General features: G+C 46.3%; 1 protein-coding gene across 10 annotated transcripts in view; it reads right to left on the reverse strand.

Moving 5' to 3' along the window:
• Positions 1-14,856, reverse strand: part of TCF7L2 (transcription factor 7 like 2) — a 189,661-nt gene extending 174,805 nt beyond the window's left edge. For 4 of the 10 annotated variants that reach the window (XM_036264605.1, XM_036264603.1, XM_036264598.1 and 1 more), the window contains exons 1-3: positions 14,149-14,856; positions 13,806-13,872; positions 13,471-13,595 (exon numbers count right to left, since the gene is read on the reverse strand). In XM_036264605.1, coding sequence (XP_036120498.1) covers positions 13,471-13,595; positions 13,806-13,872; positions 14,149-14,337 — 381 coding nt within the window. In that variant the 5' untranslated portion in view covers positions 14,338-14,856. The remainder of the gene's footprint in view (positions 1-13,470; positions 13,596-13,805; positions 13,873-14,148) is intronic. The other 6 variants (XM_036264604.1, XM_036264596.1, XM_036264602.1 and 3 more) reach the window with 3 other exon arrangements.
• Between the last annotated feature and the right edge of the window lie 9,156 nt (positions 14,857-24,012).

A 24,012-nucleotide genomic window follows, 5' to 3' on the forward strand; every position in this document is an offset into this window, starting at 1 on the left:
ACAATGAGCTCTGTAATTTACTCCATCTTCCTCCTGAGAAAGAGCTTCCCATGGCCTGCGCCGTGCCAGGTGGTTTGGAGAAAAGAGAGCTGCTCGGCCTAACAAGGGACGCTTCAGCACCGGGTGTAAAGACACAACAGCTGGTCTGGTCTCGGCTGGTCTCCCAGTGACATGGCCCCAGCCAGCCTTTCCACACCGAGATAGGGATCGCTATGCTATTCAATCTCAACAATTCCCACACCCCGGGCAACAGGCTCTTCCCGCACTCCCCGAGATGTCGCCGGCCTCGGGACACTGCGCCCATCCATTCAGCGCGAGTCGGGGTCTGGGCACGCTCTCTGGCCAAACCCCGGGTCCGAACCGTTTCTGGCAGCAAATGGGAGAAGGGTCCATGGGAAGTGTGCCCGCAAGAACAACTGCAGCGTCCAACTAAAGACACTGGTCTTGAAAACACGTGGGGGTTGGAGGTAAAATCAGGGCCGTACTTTTCCCTCAAGTATACGCACAGATCAGCCAGCACAACTTCAGAAGCAACTGAAATATTTTGCAAATAAGTTACGGTCACCTTGATATATAAAAACGTTAGGAATCCACCAAATAAAAATGTCTGCCGAGTCATAGTTTTCCCTGGGGAACTGTGCACGATTACCTGGGGCACTGGCTATTTGAAAGTCTTATCCAAGAAGATGCCATGTGGCTGGAGTTTCGTGAGACCACATGCACATACCCCAGTTATCTTCAAGGGGAACTACAAGACAGGGAACGATGGAACAAGAAAATCATTTCCCCAACTGACATCAACTGCTAACAGAAGACCCAGGGCCAGGCTTGAACACTGCAATGACCGGCTTCAAAAGCCGCCCTTCAATGGGTTAAACCAGGAGATTCAAGAAGTTCGAGTCCCATTAGTTACACCATGAGGTCCAGCCATCCTGGCAAAGGCAGGCAGGGCCAGGCAGACAGACGAAAATCGTATTAGTCTGCTCTCCCTCCACTACCGCGTTCCCTGGCAGCAGGTCAGCACTGAGTCTATATTAGTTCATGATTTGTTTAGCCTTTGGATTTGGGAGAATGGAGGCACTACGTGAGCAGGAAACAGGACACTCATCAGAAGCTGGGATCTGTCGCCGTTCCCTTCCAGCACTGTTAGTGTCACATATCAACAGGCCCAGGAGAAATCAACATTTCAGGACAATCAGGTCAAAAGTGATATTCTTAGCACCACTTAACATGATTTTGATCCACCGGAAACAACTCTTTGGCTGTCACACGGCCTCCTCTCCCGTCTCCCGGCTTCACTCTTCCTGTCCACGTTCAGTTGCCTCATTTTACTCCCAGTTTAAAATCCCTCCCTAAGCAAAACACAGTAGCCATGCTGGGGTCTGTGTGCCCATTGTGCCTGAACAAGAGACTCTTCACAGAAAGTACAGGCTTCTCTTTCTTTCCATATCTTTAAATCATTTTAGCAGTATTTTTTTTCTGCTCTTATTTATTCTTTGCTTCCTACCTCCCCCAATCAACCACCATCACCACCTCCAACACCTCCACCACCATCCACCACCGTCACCACCACCATCATTATCACCACCGCCACTGTCGCCACCATCGTCATCGTCACCACCACCATTGTCATCACCATCGTCATCACCATCATCATCATCATCATTTAGGTTGGGGGAAGGGTTACAGAATAAAAGACACAAGAGACCTACATATTGACAATTCAAGCTTCAGGCTCTGTTGCATTTCCTACCTGAATTGCAATCTGGTGTTCAATCGTTTTGTACGCAGAGTAATGTGTGCTCCCGGACTGAAAATGGAGCTGTAGAAAGAAACCAAATCAAAGCGGTCTGCTTATGTCACAAACTACAAGGAAACATCTTAAGCAGTTTATGAATAGCAGACAAACCTTCCTAGATTGAACTGCAGCATTGGCATTCAATCAAGACCCATGTATTTTTATTTGTTGCTATGGATAAGATAATCATAATAATCTAAGGTAAAGTTTTTTTAAAACGCCCTATTCAATAAGCAAAAAGGGAGTGGGGAGGGGGCCAGGAGTGAGAATCAGTGACATGAAAAGGGAAGACGGATGCCCATTAAGACATAAGAAGCCAGTGTGCTGAGCAGGATGCTGCAGAAAAATTAACTGTGCTGCACAAGTCATCAGAATTGCAACATGTAGGCAAGAAGAGTTTGTGAGAGAAAGGGTTATGAGAAGCCACCAGACTGCCACAGGTATACATGCCCCCACAGTTCGAATAACAGCTCTAGTTCTCCAACACAATTCTGTTTGGCGGAAAACAAATGTGTCAGGCAGAATTCAGGGGCCACCCCATGCCTTACACATTCTTTCAAAAACTAAGCTATGCAGCCCAGGACAGCTCAGAAGCCCGAACTCTAGGTATACACACTTCCCCAGAGAGGGGTCCAACCACTGTCAAAGAGCCACCAAGTTTTCTTAAGAAAGACTAGCTACTAGGTGACCCCTGAGTGACTGTCCATCCTGGTTCACCCAGACCCTGCACAGGACAAAGTTGATGTCTCTCCGAGGCCTTTCCCTGGGAAGACCTACAGACTCCCCATCAAAGAAGTGTGTATCCCCAGAGAGAAAAGAATACCAAGAGTCCTCACCAAATTCTTCCTTTCCCAAAGAACACTTGTTAATCTTGGAATCCTACCAACTGGGTAAACAGACACCATCTGCTGATTTCTTTTATAAACAACACAACAATCACGAAAGGATCTCAACAATATCTGAACGTGCATTTTAACTTGCCATTGATGCACAAACGATGAAGAATCAGATGGTCCTAAGAAACTGCTGCCCATCCCCCTCGCAGCAACAGGCTTACCAGTGGTGTTTCCAAACACGATCGTATGATCATCACACACGACGGCTACGACTACCACTATGCCATGGCCACTGCCAGAACACTTGTGCTAGCAAAGTGTGACCTAGCCTGCAAGAGACTGAGACCCAATTAGTTTGTCTTACTCCCTGCCAGAAAAATTATTCAGTTCACAAAAAAGAGGAGGGATTTCACGTAACAACTTCAGAACTAACTCAAAATAAACACAACACAGTAGTAATCCAATTTTTGAAACAGTCTGAAGCCATACTGCTGTGGCATAAGGCGGGAAGTTCCCATTTTTGCATACAGCGGGTTCTGGGAGCATTGTATCTGTCACAAATAAACAAAAATATTAGCTGGATATATTATGAGGCTGCTTGCCCCAGAACATAATCTAAATCAAAGTTAAAAGGGGGTACAATAAAGGTGGGCCCCCAAAATGCATTTCCTCACCTGTCAAGGCAGAGTAATGAACCACACTCCCTCACACAAGCCAAGATAAATGCTGAGCCACTGAAGGTATGCCCCCCACGCACACAGCCCCCACACACACTCAGAAGCAGGTCATCCAAAGTGAACTGCTGAAAAAGAAAGATGAATTTGCACCCTTTGCCCCCAACCCTTTCAGTGAAAACTGCCCGTCAGTGAGTGGAGACTGCACTAATTACTGTGACAATTCGGCATCGTGTTAAAACAACTTTTGTGCGAGAGACAGGTTCCTCTGCGAGTTTGGAATTCTTGGCGAGACAGCAGCTCTTGTCGGGGAGGGGGGTCTCACTCTAAGCAGAGAAGGCAACACTAACAACGTGTCCCCCTTTTCAGCCGGTTTTATTCTCCTCTTTTCCAACTGCCTGATTCAGAGCTTAATGGAAACTTGTCCAAGCTCTGCTTCCCACAGACCCTGTGGAGCCCTAGGCGATCTGTACTCAGGGTAACCACAGGAATCTTATATTGTCAATTAAAATTGAATGGACACCTGATAACTAAGTATAGGTCGTGGAAACAAAATTTCATATAATCACAGCCTTATGAATACATTAATGAAACTGTAGTTAATCCAAATTCAATTTTCACTTGTCGGGTTCCAGTCTTAATCCTGGCATTCATCACCACCCAAACAACAACACAACCCAGGGAGAAGGCTGCAATTAAAACAGCGAAGGTGCGGCTGCCAGGTCCTGAAGACTCCAGCAGGACAGAGTTAATGTACCCTTCACACACACACACCGTCCTGACACCCCCAAGCAATGTCACTTCCCTCCTCGGGTGCCCAGCACACAGTGTCACCTCACCAGCTCACAAATGCCCACAGCTCAAGCCCCGATCCATCTTCACTCCACTGTGTTGGGGGGATTTTGAGCTCAACTTCCCCCAGCTACAGCGACGAAGACTTAACCTTTTTCTGGTTTGTCCACTGGGTTTCCACCCCCTCTTTCCCCAAATACTCCTTTCTAAAACACATTTTAAACGGCTTTTTCCGTCCCTGTAAAACACAAAGATGCCTTGTCCGTTATAGTCTAGGTTTTTAAGACAAAGATAAAATACAAGGACCCTGTAAAAACTTGGCATTCTAAACTGGAACAATCGTGTATTTATATCTCTGTAAAAAGCTATACGGCAGCAGCGAACAAGAGATGGTTGGCTCTCTGCTTTTTGGAAGCGATGGGAGGTTGAGAGACCCAGGACAAGACAGAGGGCTATCTAAGGCTTATCCACGGCTTATCTGAGTCTCAGAACCAGTTCCCACAATCCTCAGCTGCTGTCGGTCACCACTAGCGCTCACATCACTTCATCCAGATGGTGGCTGGTAGACCCTGAGCAGGCAGCAGCCCCTCACCATGGTACCCCCCTCCCCAGGGTGTCACCAAATGAGAACTCCAAGGTACTTTCCATTTCATTCCTTCCTGGGAAACTCTCAGCAAAATAACCCTTCCCTTCCTGCGTGTTTGTTTCCAGTGGCCAAGCCCACCCACCCACTCGGACACCTGCAGGTGCCTGGCCCTCGCCTGTCCGGAGGAGGCACCGGGAAGATGGGGCTGTGCGCAGCACAGGTGTGCACAATTCCCCAGCAACTGGAAAACCAACATTTTATGGTTAACCACTTCCCTCATTATTAGCATTTCTTGATTTCTCTCATTTTATTTCTAATCACCACCTTCGGTCCCAAATGCGATGTCGCATACACAAGACATCGGAGATTTCCAGAGACCGGGCTTTTATAACCACAGAGCGCTCATCCTCAAAGGTGACTAAAAAGAAAATCAAAACCCTATGTTGGTCTTTCCAGCTCTAAGTGAACTTCCAATCAGGAGGAGATTAATTTGTGATGCCTGTCCATCCCACCAAATTGGGAAGAGGTGAGGCAGTTGCTTAATTTTCAGCTAAATGAATCACCTTTCTCTTTTATTAAAAAAAAAAAAATGATAGTAAATTCAGATCAATTTCCTACAAGATTTTGGTTTTAGGGGTGTTTTGGTCCACTTCCCTTCCTTTTTACCCCGTAGCTACCATCATCAGCCACCTGAAGTATAATTTCCATGCCATCGGCTTAAAGGACAGAACACCTTATTTTATTTATACATTATACATATATGACTTTTCCTTATGTCGTGAGTCATCTTCAGGACAGGAACAGCACCCCTCTGTTGGGAGCCCCTTCCATATGGGAAGTAAACTTCTGGCCAGGACTTCGGGCTACTGCCTGCCCTTTTGCAAAGTGTCAAGGGGGCCTCCAACTCCCCTGGGAAGGTGAGACCAGCAGCGACTGGTCGGTACGTGGGCTTGAGCATTCCTGCAAAGATCTAGACACTGAACAGATTCCACCCTGAAACAACACCTTGAACAAAGGCATCCCCTTTTCACTTCCTGGCATTCTCCAGAAATCCTGCTGCAACAAAATGCATGCCTTCAGACGCAAGAACAACCTCTCCTACTGTCTCCATGTTCCATCAAATGTCTATTTACCCTCATTAATTTTTTTCTTTTCTTTTTCCTCAACCTGAAACCATCAGCTATGAGTCAGAGAGCGATCATTAACTTTTACAGCTTCCACACACATCCACCTACTCACATTTGGGGAAAGAAGTATTGACTTGCAACATTGCCTGAGACCAAAATCCTGTAAGAAGAAAAAAAGGGGAAAAAATTGCTTCAAGAAAGTTACATCCATAGGTCTATGGGGGGATGCTACACATTCATTGTTTTTCCACTTTCTACTGCAACCTCTTGCAAAATAAAAAAAAAAGAAATGTTGAAGTTGAACTTGGTGATGGTGATCGGCACTTCTGGGTTGATTTTTTTAAGACAAACTAGAGGATTTTCTTTAAACATTAAAACAAAGTTCTTAAACGGCTTGGGGGCAGGCGGGGGTGGGGTATAAAGTGAATCAAATCAAGTTTCCTGCTCCTGAACAAAACACATCCTAGTATACAAAACGCACAGGGCTCAAGTGCTGAGACATGTTCCTAACACAGCATTTCCATTAAAAGTTGCCACACTAACACTCTTAAAATGATGCCCCATCATTACTCCACTTAGCAGTCACAGTGCTGCAACTCATAACGAATTAATTTGCATTAATGTGGGTTTCATGTGTCCTTCCCTGGGTATACCATTGTGATTCAGGCTTAATAAAACTGACAGGACAATAACACAGTGCCTTTTATTTCACTTTCTAAAACAAACCAACCCACCCCGAGACCCACCCAAATCCTCTCAATTTTTTAAACATTTTACTAATATATTTAGTACATCATAATTGGCCCAGCACGCAGGAACCTAGTTATCTTCTCAGTAAATATTTATAGCATCACTCTTTCCCATTCATTCTGCATTTTCTTAGAGAATCTCACTGTAGCTTACATCTGCAATTCATTGACTTTACAATTTACCACATGTTGGGATGGGAGAGGTCTTAGCTCCATTTGAATCACTACACAAATATGCAAGTGATTTATCGGTTTCAAACTGAAGACTGCAAGAGGAGGACTCCACTTTTCCTGAACATTACTTCTTCTGGCAGACCATGAACAATTACAGTTCGTACTAATTAAGCTCTGTAAATGTGCTGTGCCCTGCTAATGCCTACCAGGCCTCAGATTTATTTTCATGATGCCAAACTTTAGTGAGTGATTTTAACTCCTTCAGAGCTGACCCCACTAATAGTCATTCCTTCCCTGTAGACCAAACCGTTTGGGGCTAACTCACGACAAAAAAAATAAAAAAAGAATAAAATATAACGGCTGAATTACCCACCGGAAATCAGCTGTGCCTAAGGAAGGAAAAGCTATCCTGGGAAAACCTAAGAACACCAGGACTGATAACCCGTTCAAAGATCCCACAGCCCCATCTTTGTAATGAGCTGTTAAGGGATTCATATCTGTCCCTGAGGGCTAGTAAGTTTCTGCATTCCATTGATTAGAAAATAAAACCTTTCAGCCTTGGTCTTTAAGTTTGGGTAGGATGGAGAGAAGAATCTGGCCAGAAATGATGTAGCCATCAGCCAGCCCCCCTCAATGGTTTCCCACACAACTCGGAACCCCACTCCCCTTTACCAAGTGGTCAGCTTATAACACACACAGAACAGCTCAAAATAAATTAAAATCAGCAAAATAATTGGCCTTCAAGACCTCACTGGGGTCTCGACCACAAACGCCCCACCCCAGATCATTACACATTAACCGAAAGATCCTCACTTATGTGAGGAGTGGTCTGAAACCAGTCTCTGCTGAGCAAAGCAATCTAGTTTCGAACAGCACCCCATCATGGGTACCCCCACCTCTCAGAAACTTCCAGTCCCCAATTTCCATCAAGCCATTCCCCAAGCCCAAATCTGTGTCCTATCTTCTTATACTTTTTAATCTTGTCCAGCATCTACTCTGCCTCCCTGGGTGACGTTTCAGTGCACTGTTCCCAAATGAGTGGCCTTCCCATCCCCAACAGGAACCTGGATTGTTTCTTCTCATCTGTTAATTTCCTTTCATCAACTCTCCTCACCCTCACTTTTTTGTAAACCCTTGCTTTAACCAGTGCACTATGCAACGTGTGTATTTTCCCTTCTAGCTGGGTGGAACATCATATAAATTACAAAACAGTCTCCCCTATCAAGTTTCTGTAAGTATGCTGGGAAATATGCACGATATAGGCAACATAGTCTCTTTAAAAAAAAAAAAAGCAGAAGAAGAAGAAAGAAAAAAGGGAGAAAGCAGAAGGAAAAAGATGCAAACACCTAGAGCATCTTTGCTTTTGAAAAAGGCATCTGTGCAGAGCCCCCCACTGGATTTCCATCCCTGAAAGTGCTCTTTATAAATGTGTATAACAATAGCCTAGAGGAAAAGTACAAGTCAGCTGCCAAAGGAGGGGGTGTCTGCCTCAGTCAGCTCAGATTGCAGAGGTGGGGGTCACAAGAGGGGGGAGGGCAGCATTTGCGATGGGCTGCCCCCCCATCTCATTGCTTATAATTAGTGAGAGAAATCTGAGCTACTGCCAATGTCTGCGGACCTTGAATATTATAAGGCCAACGTGGCGTCAAATATCTTAACATTCATAAGTGTTATGGGCTGTAAATAAAGCCTGTGGATTTATGACCCGGTGGCGCTTGCCAGCAAAGGACTGGGGCACATTTCTTTCAGCAGACCTGTCGAGGTGCAAGTTTGCCTTTGGTTGTAAAATTAACCATTTCCTTCACAAATGTGCTCAATTATAAGTCAGAGTTGAAGATTTACTTACACGGGTGCCAATATTCACTCCCAGAAGAAACTCAGACGCCCCCAGCACACCCCCCTGCAAAAATAAAAGCCTCCAGAATCTGACTGACCCCTCCTTTTCAAAACTTCTGTACTGTGTCACCTCAAAACAGTTATAAATGCGGTTAAAGATATTATCTAATTCCACTTACCAAGACTAAAAAGCTTACAACCTACTTCCTTGGAAAGTGCTTATTTATTTGGCAAGTCTATGGTTTAAAAAAAAAAAAAAAAAAGTAAATCACTCCTTGCCTGAAGTCTCATCCCCTCCCCCAATATAATGTCATCTACTTCCTGTGCAGGAGAAAGGCTTTGCTAAATCCAGGTTGTCTCATACTTAACTGCCAATAAACCAACTTCCACATAACTTCCAGACAGCTGGGGAAAAGGTCCTCGGGGTTTTAGTCATGGTCCAGAAACACGCGTCCGCACAAAAATTTGCAGCTGTCCTTTCTCTCCAGTGCATTTTTAATGTGATTCGGGGGGCCCCTCTCGTGAAGCATCTGACAAAATGTGAAAGCATCTTAGATACCTCCTGGTTGACCCACTGTGCTTGTGTGAGAGAAGGGGCACCAAGATTTCCCAACCAAGAACTCTGGGCACATTTTCCGGGCACACGGGCACCTCGTGGGAAGGAAAGGGGCATTCAAAACCTGGAAAGCCGTCTACTGTAATCTTGAAAAGCACAGCCTCTGCTACAACTATTAAAATGTGAGTTTTCTAAAGCAAATATTTTTGCGCTGCGCACAGAACAGCCTTCTGGATCTGCCAACCACCGGACACCTTCCTGTAACTTTTTCACAGCTTGCTAAGAAACAGAAAGCTGACCGGCTTCCAGCAGGGATTCAGGATGAAATCCCTATCAGTAAAATTCAAATCAACATGCAAAAGTCCTCAGCAAGAACGGGGATTGTCTTCCTCTAAATCTTTTCTCAATCAGATAGGGGGCATCAGTGAAAGGTACTTCCCTTTAGCCGTCAAAAGTTTCCAAAAACACTTCTTCCAAAGAAGCACTCTAGGCTCCCGACTGCTTAATAGTTTGTTTCTGGGGTTTCAGAAAGCTTTAAATTCAACAAACGGCACAGCGCTGGCATATTAAATTTATAATCATTAAAATATGACTTACTGGGTGAGTGTTGAACCCATAATCCATACTGCAGACATTAAACCCCAACCTATAAAGATTAGCACAGAATTAATTCTGTGGCAGTCAGATTGAAATCTAAACATGTTACCCATAAATATTTCGGAAGGAGATGAAAAACAATTAGCATAAATACCAAAGAAGGGCAAGAACACCTGTTCTTTTTCAGGGTGATAAGCATTTTATTGTTCTCTATTTAAAATGTAATGACCTGTGTAATTACAGTAATATTACATTGTTATGTAGGGGCTTGGAATGTCACACTTTGAAAAGTGTTGTCAAAACAATCAGGGGTGAAGGTGGGGGGTGGGAGGACAACGGGGAAGGACCACCATTAACCCTTCACACTCCAAAGTCTAGCTCTTTTGTATTAGAAAGGATTATGTTGTTTGAATGAGGAGAAAACATCCATTTTTCACAAGGCAGAAAGAGAAGTTGCCTGGTTAAATAGAACCCCAGTGAATAGGCCCCTCTTGGTTTCCTTTAAATGCCGGATTCCAACTCAAAAATGAATTCAAGATGCTGCTTATTTATTTGTTCAAACTAGTAGCAAATAGTTCAGTTGAAAAGCAAGTAAGTTTGGGTAAAAGATGCAAGAACTCTAACAACCAAGTCCTGAAAAAGAAATTTCAAACCTAACTACAATTTCGACCACACCATATTCCCATTTCTGGTTTGGCAGGAGGGAAAAAGAAATGTAACACTACTTTTTCCTATCAACTTTAATATGGTAACAGTATTCTTATCTTTTAACATACAAATGTTACCACAATTCTAATATTTGCAGTTCTATCACTTCCCATCTACTTAACTAGACCTCTCTCCTTAATGCATTTTTGTATTCAAATCTGTCTTTTTAAAAGTCGTTCCTATTACTGTATCAAAGCTAAATTAATGTTATGCAGAAATCTTTGTCGTTTTAAAATAAAATTATTACTATCAAGCTTTATGGCGTCTTCAGCAATTAAAGCATTATTCTTGAGATAATGTATTATTCATCATAAGCCGATTTAATGATACTCCTTAATTCTTTACATTCTTAAATAGAAAAGCCGAAATCAGAGATCGAAAGAGTTGGCTTTTTAAAGGCTGCAGCTGCTTACAGGTACACTCATAAGCAACAGAAAAATGTAGCAAAAATACCACCAACAAGGAGGGTCAGGATATGAATTAAGCATACAGCTAATTTGTCTTTACACTTTGCCCTCCAAAACACCCTCTATGAAGCACTAAGAATTTCAGATAGGCATGAAAAGACCGCTGTCTTGCCTATAGATTCCTCCGGCAGCTGTATCAAATCTGGAATTGCAAGCTGGCCCCTCTGATCGAAAACGTCAGGAGTGACACACAACAGCCTCACACAACAGCCTCTCGTCCTCATTTCCATTGCTCTGCTGCCCGGCCTAAATAAATAACTTTAATTTTGGAGCACATAATCTAGCCCAGGTAACAGAAAGGAAGGCGGAAGGGGCAGTGCACACAAAGATGTCAGTTGGTGTTTGACATGCAAATACTGAAAACTGCCTACTGAGTTCAGAAATGTCTTCTCAGACTCAGTCTGATGTCACACAGCACAAGGCCACCCGCTAGGTCCACGATTAAAATAACTAGACTCCATCTATTCCTATAATGCCCACAAAGGGGACCGATGGTTGGGAGCCTTCCTTTCTCAACTAGGAAACCATTTATTTCCCTCTAACAATTTCCCTGTTTCCTAATTACAGCACAACACAACTGCTCAAGTTTTCGGGGACAGTATGGTCAGATTGCCAACGGTCACGGACGGGGAGTTTGCAGAGTCCAGAAAGCCTGCAAGCCCGCCATCCAAGATCAATATTCAGATGGCCTTTCAGATGGCCAAGCGGATTTTAAAATACCATCTTAGGGGGAGGGGGAGCAGCGTAAGACATTCTCATGGTTACTTTGGAATGTTGCTAGGTCGGGTTGGTGAGTACACAAACCATCCGAAAGCTCCGGGTTTAAGATGCCCTCAAGCTCCCAAGAAAAATACAACGTAGCGGGTCTGTGTTTCCCCCCCACAGCCTGGCCCCTGCAGCCTGAAAGAGCTGGCCCTGCAGGAAGAGGTCGGGCTGAATCGCTCTCCCAGCTTCCCAAGCATGCAGAAGCCTGAGCGCAGGGGAGGGGGGAATAATTATTTCTCTTTCCTAGCCATAAAAAAATGACCGGTCTAGCATGCCCTTACCATTTTTGCCAGGGCCCAAAAAAACAAGTCAAACCTGATAGTTAATATTTTAATGCTTAAAAACACTTGTAGATCTGATCAACTCTCGTCCGGCAAGCCCTAGGCCATTAGCATCGAATCCAAGGCTGCTACAACAGTGGGTGCATTATTTCAAATGGCTATCTCCAGTTACCGAAGAAGAAAAAAACAAAAGTAGTGTGTGTAAATAAGGGGTAGGGGACCAAACCAGAGAAAGTGCAAATGACAATTTCGGTAAACCGGGCACAAGCAGCTAGACTGCGTCCAGAGATTCTCAATCCAGGCTTTATAGAGGATGGGGGAGGGGGGTCAGGGCAAGGGCAGGGGGCACAGGCCGATCCGGGAAGGGGGGATGAGCCTTATCAACAAATGTCAACGGTGGGTGCGGGACGCAAGGTCGGAGAAGCAGCCCAGGAACCTGGCACCCCACGCCGTTCTGGGGCCCCCAAAGTTCGGAGGCTCACGATCAGCAGCCCACTCCCTTGAAGGAGAGGCGCCCTTGGCTTCTTCTCCGCACCCCGATGGGCCCGCATACCCTGGTGTCTGCCTCCACTCCCCCGGGCCCACTGAGCTGGCAAGTGCAGACCCCGCTCTAAGCCCCAAGGCACCAAAATTCCCTAGAAATACATCAAGTCCGCTCAGAGGAGGCCATCCTAGCTGCCCACAAATCCAGAACCCCGGCCGCAGGGGCCTCCCCACCCCGCGCGGCCCAGGAGAGCCCGCGGCCGGCGCGGGGAAGCCGAGCCCGCCAAGGCGCCCAGGGCGCTCACGGCCCTGCGGGGTGGCCAAAGGAGAGGAAGCCCTGAGGCCCCAAGTTTACAGTGGGACCAGTCTGGCAAGCATGACCTTGCAGGGCAAAGGGGGAGGAGGACTACGAGCCGACGATCAGCACTGGAAAGCTAAATAAATAACCGGCCGAAAGAGAAAGCCCAGGCGCTTCTCCAGGGCCCCGGGCTCCGCGCGCTCGCTCGCTAGTTCCCAAGTCCAACGCCTGGAGGAAAATCCACTCTCTACCCCGCGCGTCGGGCGCAGCCCAGTCACTGCGTCCCCGGCAGCGGCAGCCAAGGGGTTAACCGGGGAAAGCCCAAGACGCCACAGAAGAGGGAAGGAAGAGAGAGAGAGGGAAAGAAAGAGCCACACAGTCATCTTCCCAGGGTGAAGAAACAAACACCACCACCAAAGGGGGAGGGGGCAATCAGAGCGCAAAAAAAAAGTTCTGATTTTTCCCCCCGACAAAGCCCTGCTTGGAAAGAAAGGTCTCCCAACATCACGAGGCAGCAAACTGAAAGCAAGAACATGGCGAAGAGCAAACAAATCCAGTCCACAAAAGGCAGAAAAGTTTGGAGAGTTTCGGGCGGCCTGGGCCACGAGCGGGGGAGGGGAAGCGGGGAGGGGAGGAGGCGGGGAGGGGGAGGGAGAGGAGGGGGAAGGAGGGGGCAGGGCAGGGGCCGCATGCGGGGCCCGGCGGGCGAGTAGCGGGCGGGGGCCGGGCGCGGAGGTACTTACGGTTCGGGCGGTGGGCGAGAGCGATCCGTTGGGGAGGTAGGGGCTCGTCAGGTCGGGGATCATGATGAAGGGGTAACCGGGATACGGTGGCCCCTTAAAGAGCCCTCCATCTTGCCTCTTGGCCGCTAACATGGCGGGGCGGCGAGGGGACGGCGGCGGCCGCGCGGAGCGGGAGAGAGCGGGGAGAAACTTTTTTAGAGAGTGGCCCAAGTGGCCGGCTGCCCCGGCCGGGCCGGCGCAAGGCCGGGCCGAGCGGGGCGCGGGGCCCGGGCGCGCGGGGCGGCGGGCCCGGGGGGCAGCTCCGGGCGACTGCGGGGCGCGCGGGGCGTACTCACCTTCTTCCAAACTTTCCCTGGATTTATCTCGGAAACTTTCGGAGCGAGGCGGAGGCCGTCTTTCCGCCTTCCCGGAGGGATGGAGGTGGGGAGGGCGAGGGGCAAACGCCACGCAGAGGGGGGAGAAGGGGGGAGAAAAAGAACCAGCGGGGTGGGGGGTTTGGGGGGGAGAGAAAAACAGGGTTACAAGTTTTTGCAATGGTGGCACGGCACGCACACGCCGCCCGCCCGGCCCCGCGGCGCCCCGCCGCCGCCCCCAGCCCCGATTTCTCCCCTTGCAGCAACATTTGCCAAGCCCAGGAAATAGATTGAAAACCCCACCAGCCTGAGGGGCTTTTCCTACCTCGGAATCGGAAGAGCTGTTTTGATTCGTTTCTGATTCATTGACTAGAGACGATTTGACATCAGCTAAATCCCTCTCTGCCGAGGAGTTTTCGGAGCTCTTCTCCTCCTGCTCGCCCTCGTCTTTGAAGGAAATCAGTTCGTCGTTGGCGCCTAGGTCATCTCCTCCACCGCCGTTCAGCTGCGGCATTTTTTTCACCCACCAGCAGCAATTTTGGAAGAAAAATGAAGGAGGAAGAAAAGCAAAAAAAAAAAAAAAAAAACCCAAAAAGTTTTGCCCCCCCCCAAAAAAAAATATTGCAAGAAAAAGACGAGTCCAAGGTGAACTTTTTTTTTCAGCTTTGGGGTCTTTTTCTCCTGGGGAGGGGAAAGAGGGAGGAGGGGAGGGGAAGGGGGGGGAGATCTTCTGCACGCGTGAGTTTGGGTTTCTTTTTTCTCTCGTTCCCAAGGATCCGATCAATGTGCAAAAAAATAATAAATAAAAAAGGGGGGTAAAAAAAAAAAAAACACCAACAACAACAAGAAGTCAGATATAAAGAGCAAAGGGGGGGGAAGCCGAAGATACAGGAGGAGCTCGTGCCGCTCGAATTTGAGTGAGTTGAAGTTAGACTGAGAGCTTTTCAGTTCAAAGGCGGCGCTGATTGACAGATAGAAAAAGGGGGATCGAAATCCGGAGGAACGGAGTAGTCTGGGAGCGGAGATTATTGACAGGGCGAGAGGAACACACTCGCTTAATGAGATGCCGGGGGGCGGGGCCGGCCCCGTGACGTGTGCATAAATAAACAGCCGGGGTGGGCGGGGCGGGGGCGGCTAACAATGATCCTTTCGGGCGCCGGGTGAGGGAGGAGGAGAGGAGAGGGGGAGGGAGACGGAGGGAGGAGTGTGCAGGGGAAGAGGCCTGCGCTGAGTGTGCGACCCCGGGAGTCTGGGCGAGGGGACCGCCACTCGCTCCGGGAGGGGGGCGGCCTCGGAAAGACAATGCGGAGTGGGAGAAGAGGGGAAGGGGTGGCGACCAAGTCAGGAATCCGAGCCGAGGAAGGCGGAAGGAAAGCCCACTTGGGGGGCGGGGATGGGGAGAGGCCCAGAAAAAGTGCAGTTTAGAAATGTTAGAAATAAGTGTTCAGGAAAGGAGAAAGGAGGAGAGTATTGTGGGGAAGGGGTGTAGGAGTGGGGATGGGAAGGGGTTCTTAGTGGTTAATCCAGCAGGGAAACCAGCCACTCTTGGGCAAGATGTAACAGAAGTGGTCAAAAAACAGATCAGCCCTCCACTTTCAGCGGGCTTGGGGAAGTGGAGGGCTGGGCAGAGTTCCTGGTCATCTGCAGTGAAAAGAAACTATTAACCCCGCGAGGTCTTCCCTCCCTTTTTTGTTTCTTAATGGTGAATCATTTCATTAAGTGTTGTCTCACTAGAACAAATATGCCAAGATGACCTTTTATCCAAAAAAACAAACAAATACTGTAGTGTTTCTTAGGGACATTAAAAATATCTTTCATGAAAAATACATGATTCTTTTAAATGTAGAGTTGTGTGTGTGTGTGTGTTTTAACTGACGTCGGAGGTGGTAGGAAATGAGCTAGGATTCAAAGTCCTTTCTGACTTGGGAGGTGAAAAGTTTGGGCGTTAACACCACCAGGGAAAATAAAACTGAAAGTTCACCAACCCCTGGGATCAGAGGTACTGGAGTCTTTCTCCAAGGGGGTCTGAAATGAAATCCCGGAAAGACTGACCAAATAATCAAGATGTAGATGGCTCTGGCAGGAAATTGCTAACCAAGTTAATGCTGGAAGACCTCAGGGAGGAGATGGTAAACCTGGGGTTTGAAGCAGGTATTTGTTGGTTTTTAGGCACTCTCCGGGGGAGCAGATTGACTTGCTACAAACTGGGGGACAGAATTATGTTAAAGGGGAAAAGGCCTGGCTTCCAAAACAGTGTTCCTGGATGATGGAGCAAGAACACTCATTTTCTTGCAAATATCCGATAAGTGGACTGAAAACTCCAACATGAAAAGGGGACCAAAAAAAATCAGGAGGAAAAAAAAAAAAGGAAAGAAATCTATAGGAATTAGCAAATTGTCTGTTAGAAACAAGTGTTGGTCTAGAGTCCATGCTGTATGAAATTAGCCCACCTCTTCCTAAAAAAAAAAAAACATCACCTGCTTTTCAGCCAGGCCCATCAGCACCTAAGATTTCCTAAAGAAAGCAAATTTACCATGTAATATTTAGAGAGTTTGGGGTTTCAGCAAAACTGTTTTAGAAGCTAAGGTCTCAGAAAGAAGACTACTAAAAATAATGATACCAAGATTGACAAGGCCCATAAATTCCCCTGCTATGGAAAAAATTCACCACCACATTTGCACACTAAACAGTAAGATACCGGCAAAATAAAAATGTAGTGGGGGGAGGGTGAAGGACTAGAATCACTGTAACTCCCAACTCTAATATTAATCAGAAAATCAGGAGTAGAGTGAGAAGAAGCCTGAAAAGAAGTAAAACAAATGTGTACATTCAATCAGACAGGACTGAATAGGATACAAAGCACAGGACTAATTAGTCTCAGCAGGTAGGACTAACCTTCAGACTTCATAAATAAATAAGGCGGGCACAGTTTCTAAGAGAGAGAGTAGAGACAGAAAGGGGATTATTTCAAGACACCAAGTAAAAACATGAAGAATGAAATGCTTCACTGTTAAATCCATGTACAAATGGATTTAACAGTTTCCTTTTTTTAGGTCTGTTCACTTGGTTGCCTTTAGATGTATACATTTAGCGAATGACCATAGCGTTTCACACTTTCTGTCACCTGTATACTTAGTGTACCTAAGTCTGTATACAGTTTAGACTTTCCTAAGGCCCAGTTTAAGGGCTTATTTACTTTAACTGGAACACATTTATAGTAATTCAATTTTATGGCAATTTCTTTCTTCAGTGTGGTGGTATTTTGTTTTTAGTCTAACCCTGATCTGAATTAAGTTGGATAAGGAGGTCTTCTATGTCCTTTATAGGACTACCTGGATGATAAAAGCTCATAAATACACTGACTTGAAATTTTAGAGTATACTTATTGTTTTTAATGTCCTGGCCTGCATTTTTATCATATGTAAATATAATGGCTTTCTTCCAGTGATCAGTAACCTCATACATTTTGGCATATCCTTGTATTTCTCATTCAAAGGAAACTCTTGAATCTTTCCTTCTTTATATCTCTGATTTAATCAAGCAATTAAAAGTTATTTCATGATCGCACACGTGTCACATTTAATTTCGTTACCTCCTTTCATAAAAAGGCTTGGGAAGATAAGCAGGCTCTCAGAAGGTCAATAACCCCTAAAGGGCTTTGGCGATGTCAGGATGGGAGTGGGGGAAGGAGTTGGGCATAGAACTGCAACTGGCAAAAGTGAGGTCTTATATATATATATATTTTTTAAGTCAAGTTGGCCCACAAAGTGGACATGTGATTTATAGATTTGGTGTGAAATTTTAAAGAACAGTTGGCATGTGTCCAGGTTGAGGCAACTCAGACACTTCTTTTATAGTTTAAGGCAACTTCTCCCTCTAGATATTGATGGCACCTGGTCTATAGCAAGGATTCTGAAAACAGGGAGGAAACCAGACCGGTCCTGACTTTAGCCTGCACGAAGGGATTTTGCCATCTTGCTGTGTGCATAGTGGAGGAGAAGCTGTGACCTCTTCCTTTGGAGCCTGTACCAGGGGTCAGCCCAGGTCCTGAATGCCAGGTAGACCGTCCCTCAGTCTCCCTTTCTTTCTCTGTCTCCTCACCCCCTACTTCTTCACTTCTCTTGTTACTGGTTCCCTCCAGCCATCCCTCTATTAAATCTGTGAATATATGTTGATGTTAGTAATATACATAAAGTTAAGTGAATAGGTTACCTTTCCTAGGCATACTTCCTGTCCATCCCTATTGGGGAGTGTAAAACTGGGATGGTCCAGCCCTGGCCGGTTTGGCTCAGCGGTTAGAGCGTCGGCCTGCGGTCCTGAGAGACCCGGGTTCGGTTCCCGCTGAGGGCTCGTACCTCGGTTGCAGTTTGTCCCCGGCCCTGGTTGGTCGTGCGGGTGGCAGCCACTCGATGTGTCCCTTCACGTCGATGTTTCCCTCTCTCTCTCTCTGTTCCTCTCTCTCCCTCCCACTCTACCTGAACAAAAAATGGAAAAATGTCCTCGGGTGAGGATAAAAAAAAAAAAAAAAAAACTGGGATGGTCCAGTTTTATAAATCGCCTTTCAGGCATGGGTTCCTCATGGGGCATTATGGCAGAGTGTTAGGTGCTCTGAAAAACGTGCTGGACAGAAATGGGCCATGTTACCTGTGGCCCCTTCGTCCTGTCTCACCTGGCAGTTGAGGTGGTTGGATTGGATATTTTCTTAGGTTCTTTTTAGCAATCAGAGTCCATGATTCCCCAGTTTCAGCCCCCGCCTCAATTGTGCAAGAAAGAGGTGTACCAGCAAAATAGACAAACCATATTGAAGTTTGGCTCTGGAATTTAGGAGGAGCAAGGATAGTCTGCTCATATTCACCAGAAGCAGAGAATACATGTTGACAACCATATTCAGCTCCTCCAATCGCTTGGCAAGATTCTACCAAATTACCCTTGACAGTGATGTGTACATGTGTGTATATGTGTGTTCTGTGTGGTTTTTCTTTAAAGATCTGGGCTCCAAGATGGATGGTCTGTTACCCACTGTGTTGGGCTTATCTATGCAGGGAGTGTGCAGAACTGATGGAAGCCAAAAAAAAAAAAAGAATCTGAAAACATAAGGAAGCTATAAAATGGGGAAATGTTTAGAAGCCAAAGTCCTGATTTCACTGTGAGATTTTCTGTTTGCTTTTTGTTCTGCGTGGGTGATGGTTCCTTATTTGGACCTTAAGGAAAGCTACTCCCTTAACCAACATACGAACACTAAAAATTGGACACCTGAGAGTTTTCAATTTTAGCAGGAAGAAGAGGTAGGTAAAAAGGACCACTTCACAGGCATCCTTTTGTTTCCCCCCAGTGATTCTGTCAAGGGGTGTGGAGAGGCACACACCCTCTTCTTGAAACCCTAAGGAACACTGTTCTGTTCGGGCATTTTTCTGCAGTGCGGGGCTTGATCACCTTGCTTCAGCTAATGACAGGTCTGGGTAATAGAGTGACAATAATGCCTGATGATCCAAGGGTTAATGGGGAGATGTATGCATTTGCACAGGGTTTCATCACCTGCCTTCACAAGCCGATCACTGCCGCTATAGGCATTTGTGACAGCCTTTCCAAAGACATCAGTCCTCCATAAGTATACCTTTCCTATTGACAAGATGTCTTTTAACCCTAATAGTAATGGAAGAAGGCCAATAAATGAAACATTTACTGCATAACTTGCCTTATTTTGGGGTGGTGTACGATTCCTTTCTAGCCATCTCTAGAAGATGTTTTCAGCCTAATTTGCTCCCTAGAAATTTCGCTTGCTACAGTTATACGTCTATGACGTTTTATTGCCTGAAGCCAAGTCTGCATAAGAACTTTCTTAAGATATACTTATCCTAATGCCAGGCTACAGGAACTGGCTGCTTTATGCAGAATTATTTGTGCTGCCCTGATATACAGGGCAGAGACTTCCCGATAGTCATTGCCATAGGGTAGGTCTAAATGTTTCTGAGAAGGGGGGAAAAGGCAGTTTTTAAAAAGTTTCATCTAGGTTGATTTGTAGAAGTCTTTAGAATTAACAATTGAGTGTGTATTTAACATATTAAAATGCCTGAGGTTTTCTTTTCTTTTCTTAAAAAAAAAAAAAAAAATCGCTCCAGTGACTCCATCCTTTTTTATGGAGCATCCTTGCCGGCTCAAATCCCATTGTTATGTTCAGAAATGTCATGGATACCAAAGCCCCCTCCACCAGAACATGGACGCTTGAAAGAGGCAGAGATGATGTGGGCCAGCATTGAGCAATCTCACAAGGTGGTTTATGTCTTTTCAAGGGTCAGAGCAGGTGAAATTCCAGGAGGAGACAATACCATTGTTCCCTCTTGTAGTTTATCTAGGTGTGGGCTGACACACCTGCTTCTGGCCAAAAGCATCATGGGATGCAGGAAGTGAAGGATCCAGGCGGACTCCCAGAGTGTGATTCAGGCGTGGTCCCTGCAGAAACACACAGCAGCTCTGAGCTCGAGTCTGTCCTTGAGGAAGTACTAAATCTATGTTGATCAAATCACTGGAGACTGGATTAGAATCAGCTCCCCCCCCCTCGCAAAAGTCCCAATTGTTTCTGTGAATTCCAATGATGTTGGTGGATGATACTGCCTAATGAAACACTCATTTGGACGGGGTTGGGGAAGAAGGATAAATGAGGAGCTTGAGGGTCCGGAATGAATGTGGTGGTAAGACCGCAGCCTGCAGCACAGGGCTCAGCAACAAGGCGCGAGGCTTCTGGTTGACTGTCATCTTGAGCAAACTCCGTTTCTTGGTAGCCTCAGGGCACACTGTAAATACCTAGAGCTGGAGGGAAGGCATTAATCGTTATTTCTTAAAGGTTCCAGGATGCCGAGAATGAGAGATTATAATGACCCCAAACCCCATAAGAAGCACAGGTATCATTCCCAGCAACCCCTCCAGTGGAAAGATGGTCTTTTTCTAGGCGTGCTCTCAGACCCCGATTCTCCCACGCCTTCTCCATGGCCGGATTCCTGTGACAGCACAGGCATGCCCTCTCCTTGCTCCACCAGCCAAGGCCTCAGCTCCTGGAGAAACCCAAGTCCTGGGTGGGGAAGAACCACTGGAGGCCTCACCCACTCTTCCTTCTCCTTACCAGTGTCCAGAGCCTGCAGGCCTTGTGAGTGATGGTGTCTATGTGACCTGGGAGACCCTCCTAACCCCCTCCAGCCTCTGCTGCCCACCCTACCCCCCAAAGCAAAGGTGATGACTATCGGAAACCAGATGGGGTTATTTCCTAGGGAAGGATCTCATAAGAATGAATCTTTCAGCCTTTTCTTCTTGGAAGGAAACTCACACCCCCCTCTGTACAAGAAGCATCTTTCTATTTTATTTTTACTTATTTATTTAAAATTTTATTTTTCAATTCTAGTTTATATTCAATGTTATTTTATATTAGTCTCAGGTGTACAGTATAGTGGTTGGATAGTCATATAAGAAGCAACTTTCTAATGTGGTCTTCTGGCTGTTCATGTAATTTTTTTTCAATTGGTTTGAGAGAGAGAGAGAGAGAGGAAGGGAGAGAGAGAGAAACATCGATTTGTTATTCCACTTATTTAGCAATTCATTGGTTGATTCTTTGTTTGTTTTTTTATCCTTACCTGAGGATATTTTTCCATTTATCTCCAGGTAGAGAGAGAGAGGGAGAAAAAGGAGGGGAGAGAGAAACATCAACGTGAGAGGGACACATCGACTGGTTGCCTCCTGCACGACCCTGACCAGGGCCAGGGATGAACCACAACCAAGCTACACGCTCTTGGCTGGAATCAAACCCGGGACTCATTGGTCCACAGGCTGACACTCTACCACTGAGCCAAACTGGCCAGAGCCATTGGATGATTCTTTATGTGCCCCGATGGAGGATTGAACCCACAACCTTGGCGTATCAGGATGATGCTTTAACCAACTGAACTCCCCAGCAGGGCCTCTGTTCATGTTATTTTATTGCTGTTAACAAAACAGCAGGTACAATAGAGTTCTTCCTTAAAATATACAAAGTATAATTATTTATTTAAAATACTTAAAAGGATGCTTCAAAATATCAAGCTTTTTGTTTAGATGATAAAATCTGGGGTACTTTTGTTATTGTTAGTCCTCACTGGAGGATATTTTTCCATTGATGATTAGATAGAGTAGAAGGGAGGGGGAGAGAGGGAGAGAAAGAGACATCGATGTGAAAGAGACATATCTATGGCTTGCCTCTCACACACGCCCCAACAGGGCCAGGATCGAACCTGCAACCGAAGTACATGCCCTTGACTGGGAATTGAACCTGTGACTCTTTGGTCCAAGGGCTGATGTTCTAACTGGCCAGGGCTGGGGTACTTTTCACTTTTATTTTTATACTTTTCTATACTATCTAGTTTTGTTTGGTTTTAACAACTGGGCATGGATTATTTGCATAACCAGAGAGAAAGAGAATGCTCTTTTTTCTGTTTTAAGAAATAAATGCTTTGGCTTTTCTCCTCCTCATATCCACACCATCCCCACTCAAAATGGGTTTATTTCAAGGTAGCTATTCCTTACACTGCATCTGATATAGAATTTTAAAGCTGTTTGGCATAGTTGCTCTCATACTTGAGGTTCAAAGCACATGGATGACAAAGGGTTCCATTTCACTTCTTTAATTTAAGACCAAATAATGAACCCCATGTACTCAAATGTGCTTTGAGACTTGCCTGCAGGTGTCCTGGTGGCAGTATCTTCTGTCCTTTAAGGGGACTACCCTTCTATAAAGCCCTTTCTCATGCCTTGTTGACTTGCTACTCACAACAACACTTTATGAGGTAGAGAGGGCAAATATAATTATATCCCCATTTTACAGGTAAGGAAACTGAGGCTCAGTTTCTATATGAACTGAGGCATCACATAGCCAGGCCATGATTGGAATTCAAGTGTTTTGACTCCAAGTCCAGGTCTTCTTTTGCTACTGGCTCTTGGATCGACAGACAGCAGAATCACCCTCACCATTTTTCTGGGGTGTTCTGGTGGTATAAAGAAGATCTAGGCAAAACACGGTACCTAGCCCTCAGCTACTCTGTGAAGGAGATGACATTTGTCCTCAAGGCCCACCCCTTCCTCCCCTACCTGTGCTTTTTCTGGAATGCCCAGGACTCACTCATCCATCTACCCCCTCCCTCACCCCCTCACCCCAAAATAGTGCTGGGTTTCTCAGCCTGGTGCTACAGACCTTGTGGGCTGAATAACTCTTTGTTGTGCAGGGCTGTCCTATGGGCTGTCAGATATAGAGCAGCTTCTGTGATCTCTCCCCAACCCGTTGACAGGCACCTCCCCCCAAGTTGTGATAGGAAACATGTCTCCAGAAATTGACATATGTCCCCTTTGAGGGGGAAGCAAAACTACCCCCAGTGGAGAGTCACTGCTCTACGCTGAACCCCCTCTCTGCACGGAATAAGATGAACTCATTCACTTTAGTAATTAGTAAGCCAGTTCTCTACTCGTGAGGGGGCACCATCCCCCATCCCCCTCAGCCAACCAGAGGCTGCATCAGGATGGCCTGGGGCATTTTTTCAAACTGCCACCTTCACTCCCTGCTGCAAATATAAGCCCTGTGCAAGAGGGCATCTTGATCTCCCCAGAAGGGTTCAAACCTTGGCTCTGCCGTGTATGAATGACTTGGGGCCCCATCCATAAGTCACTCTGCCTCTCTTTCCTCATCTACGAAATGGGGCGGGACACCTACTATATCTCTGTGTTGTCATGAGGATTCAGGGAATAACATGTAAAATCGCTCCATCAGAGAGGTTTTCCATTAGGGCAGACTTCCTTTCCTGCCTCCCCTCCCCTCCCCTCCGGCGTCCAGTGCCAGGAGTTCGCACAGCGCACCTTAGCTCTTATCACTGTTACTCTATCTCCTCAAGAGTAGCTGCATTACAAAAAGGGAAGGTACCTAAACTCAAAGCAAACACATCTGGAGCGGGGCTTTCAGCACCAAAGACAAGCTGGGAAGGACAGCAAAGACTTTAGGTCTCTCCTGATCCTGTCCATTGAGAGGGGGCCAGCCCCACCCTAAGAGTCCCCAATTACCCTCCTCTCTCTCCCTCCAGGCAAGTCCCTCTCACCCAGTTAGGGCAGCACAGGACAGATTTCAAAAGCCCCCAAGGCTTCATCTCAATTGTCTAGTAATTTAATAACCCACAGCCCTTTG

This window comes from Molossus molossus, unplaced genomic scaffold, assembly GCF_014108415.1.
Source record: "Molossus molossus isolate mMolMol1 unplaced genomic scaffold, mMolMol1.p scaffold_m16_p_17, whole genome shotgun sequence".
Taxonomy (NCBI): Eukaryota; Metazoa; Chordata; class Mammalia; order Chiroptera; family Molossidae; genus Molossus; species Molossus molossus.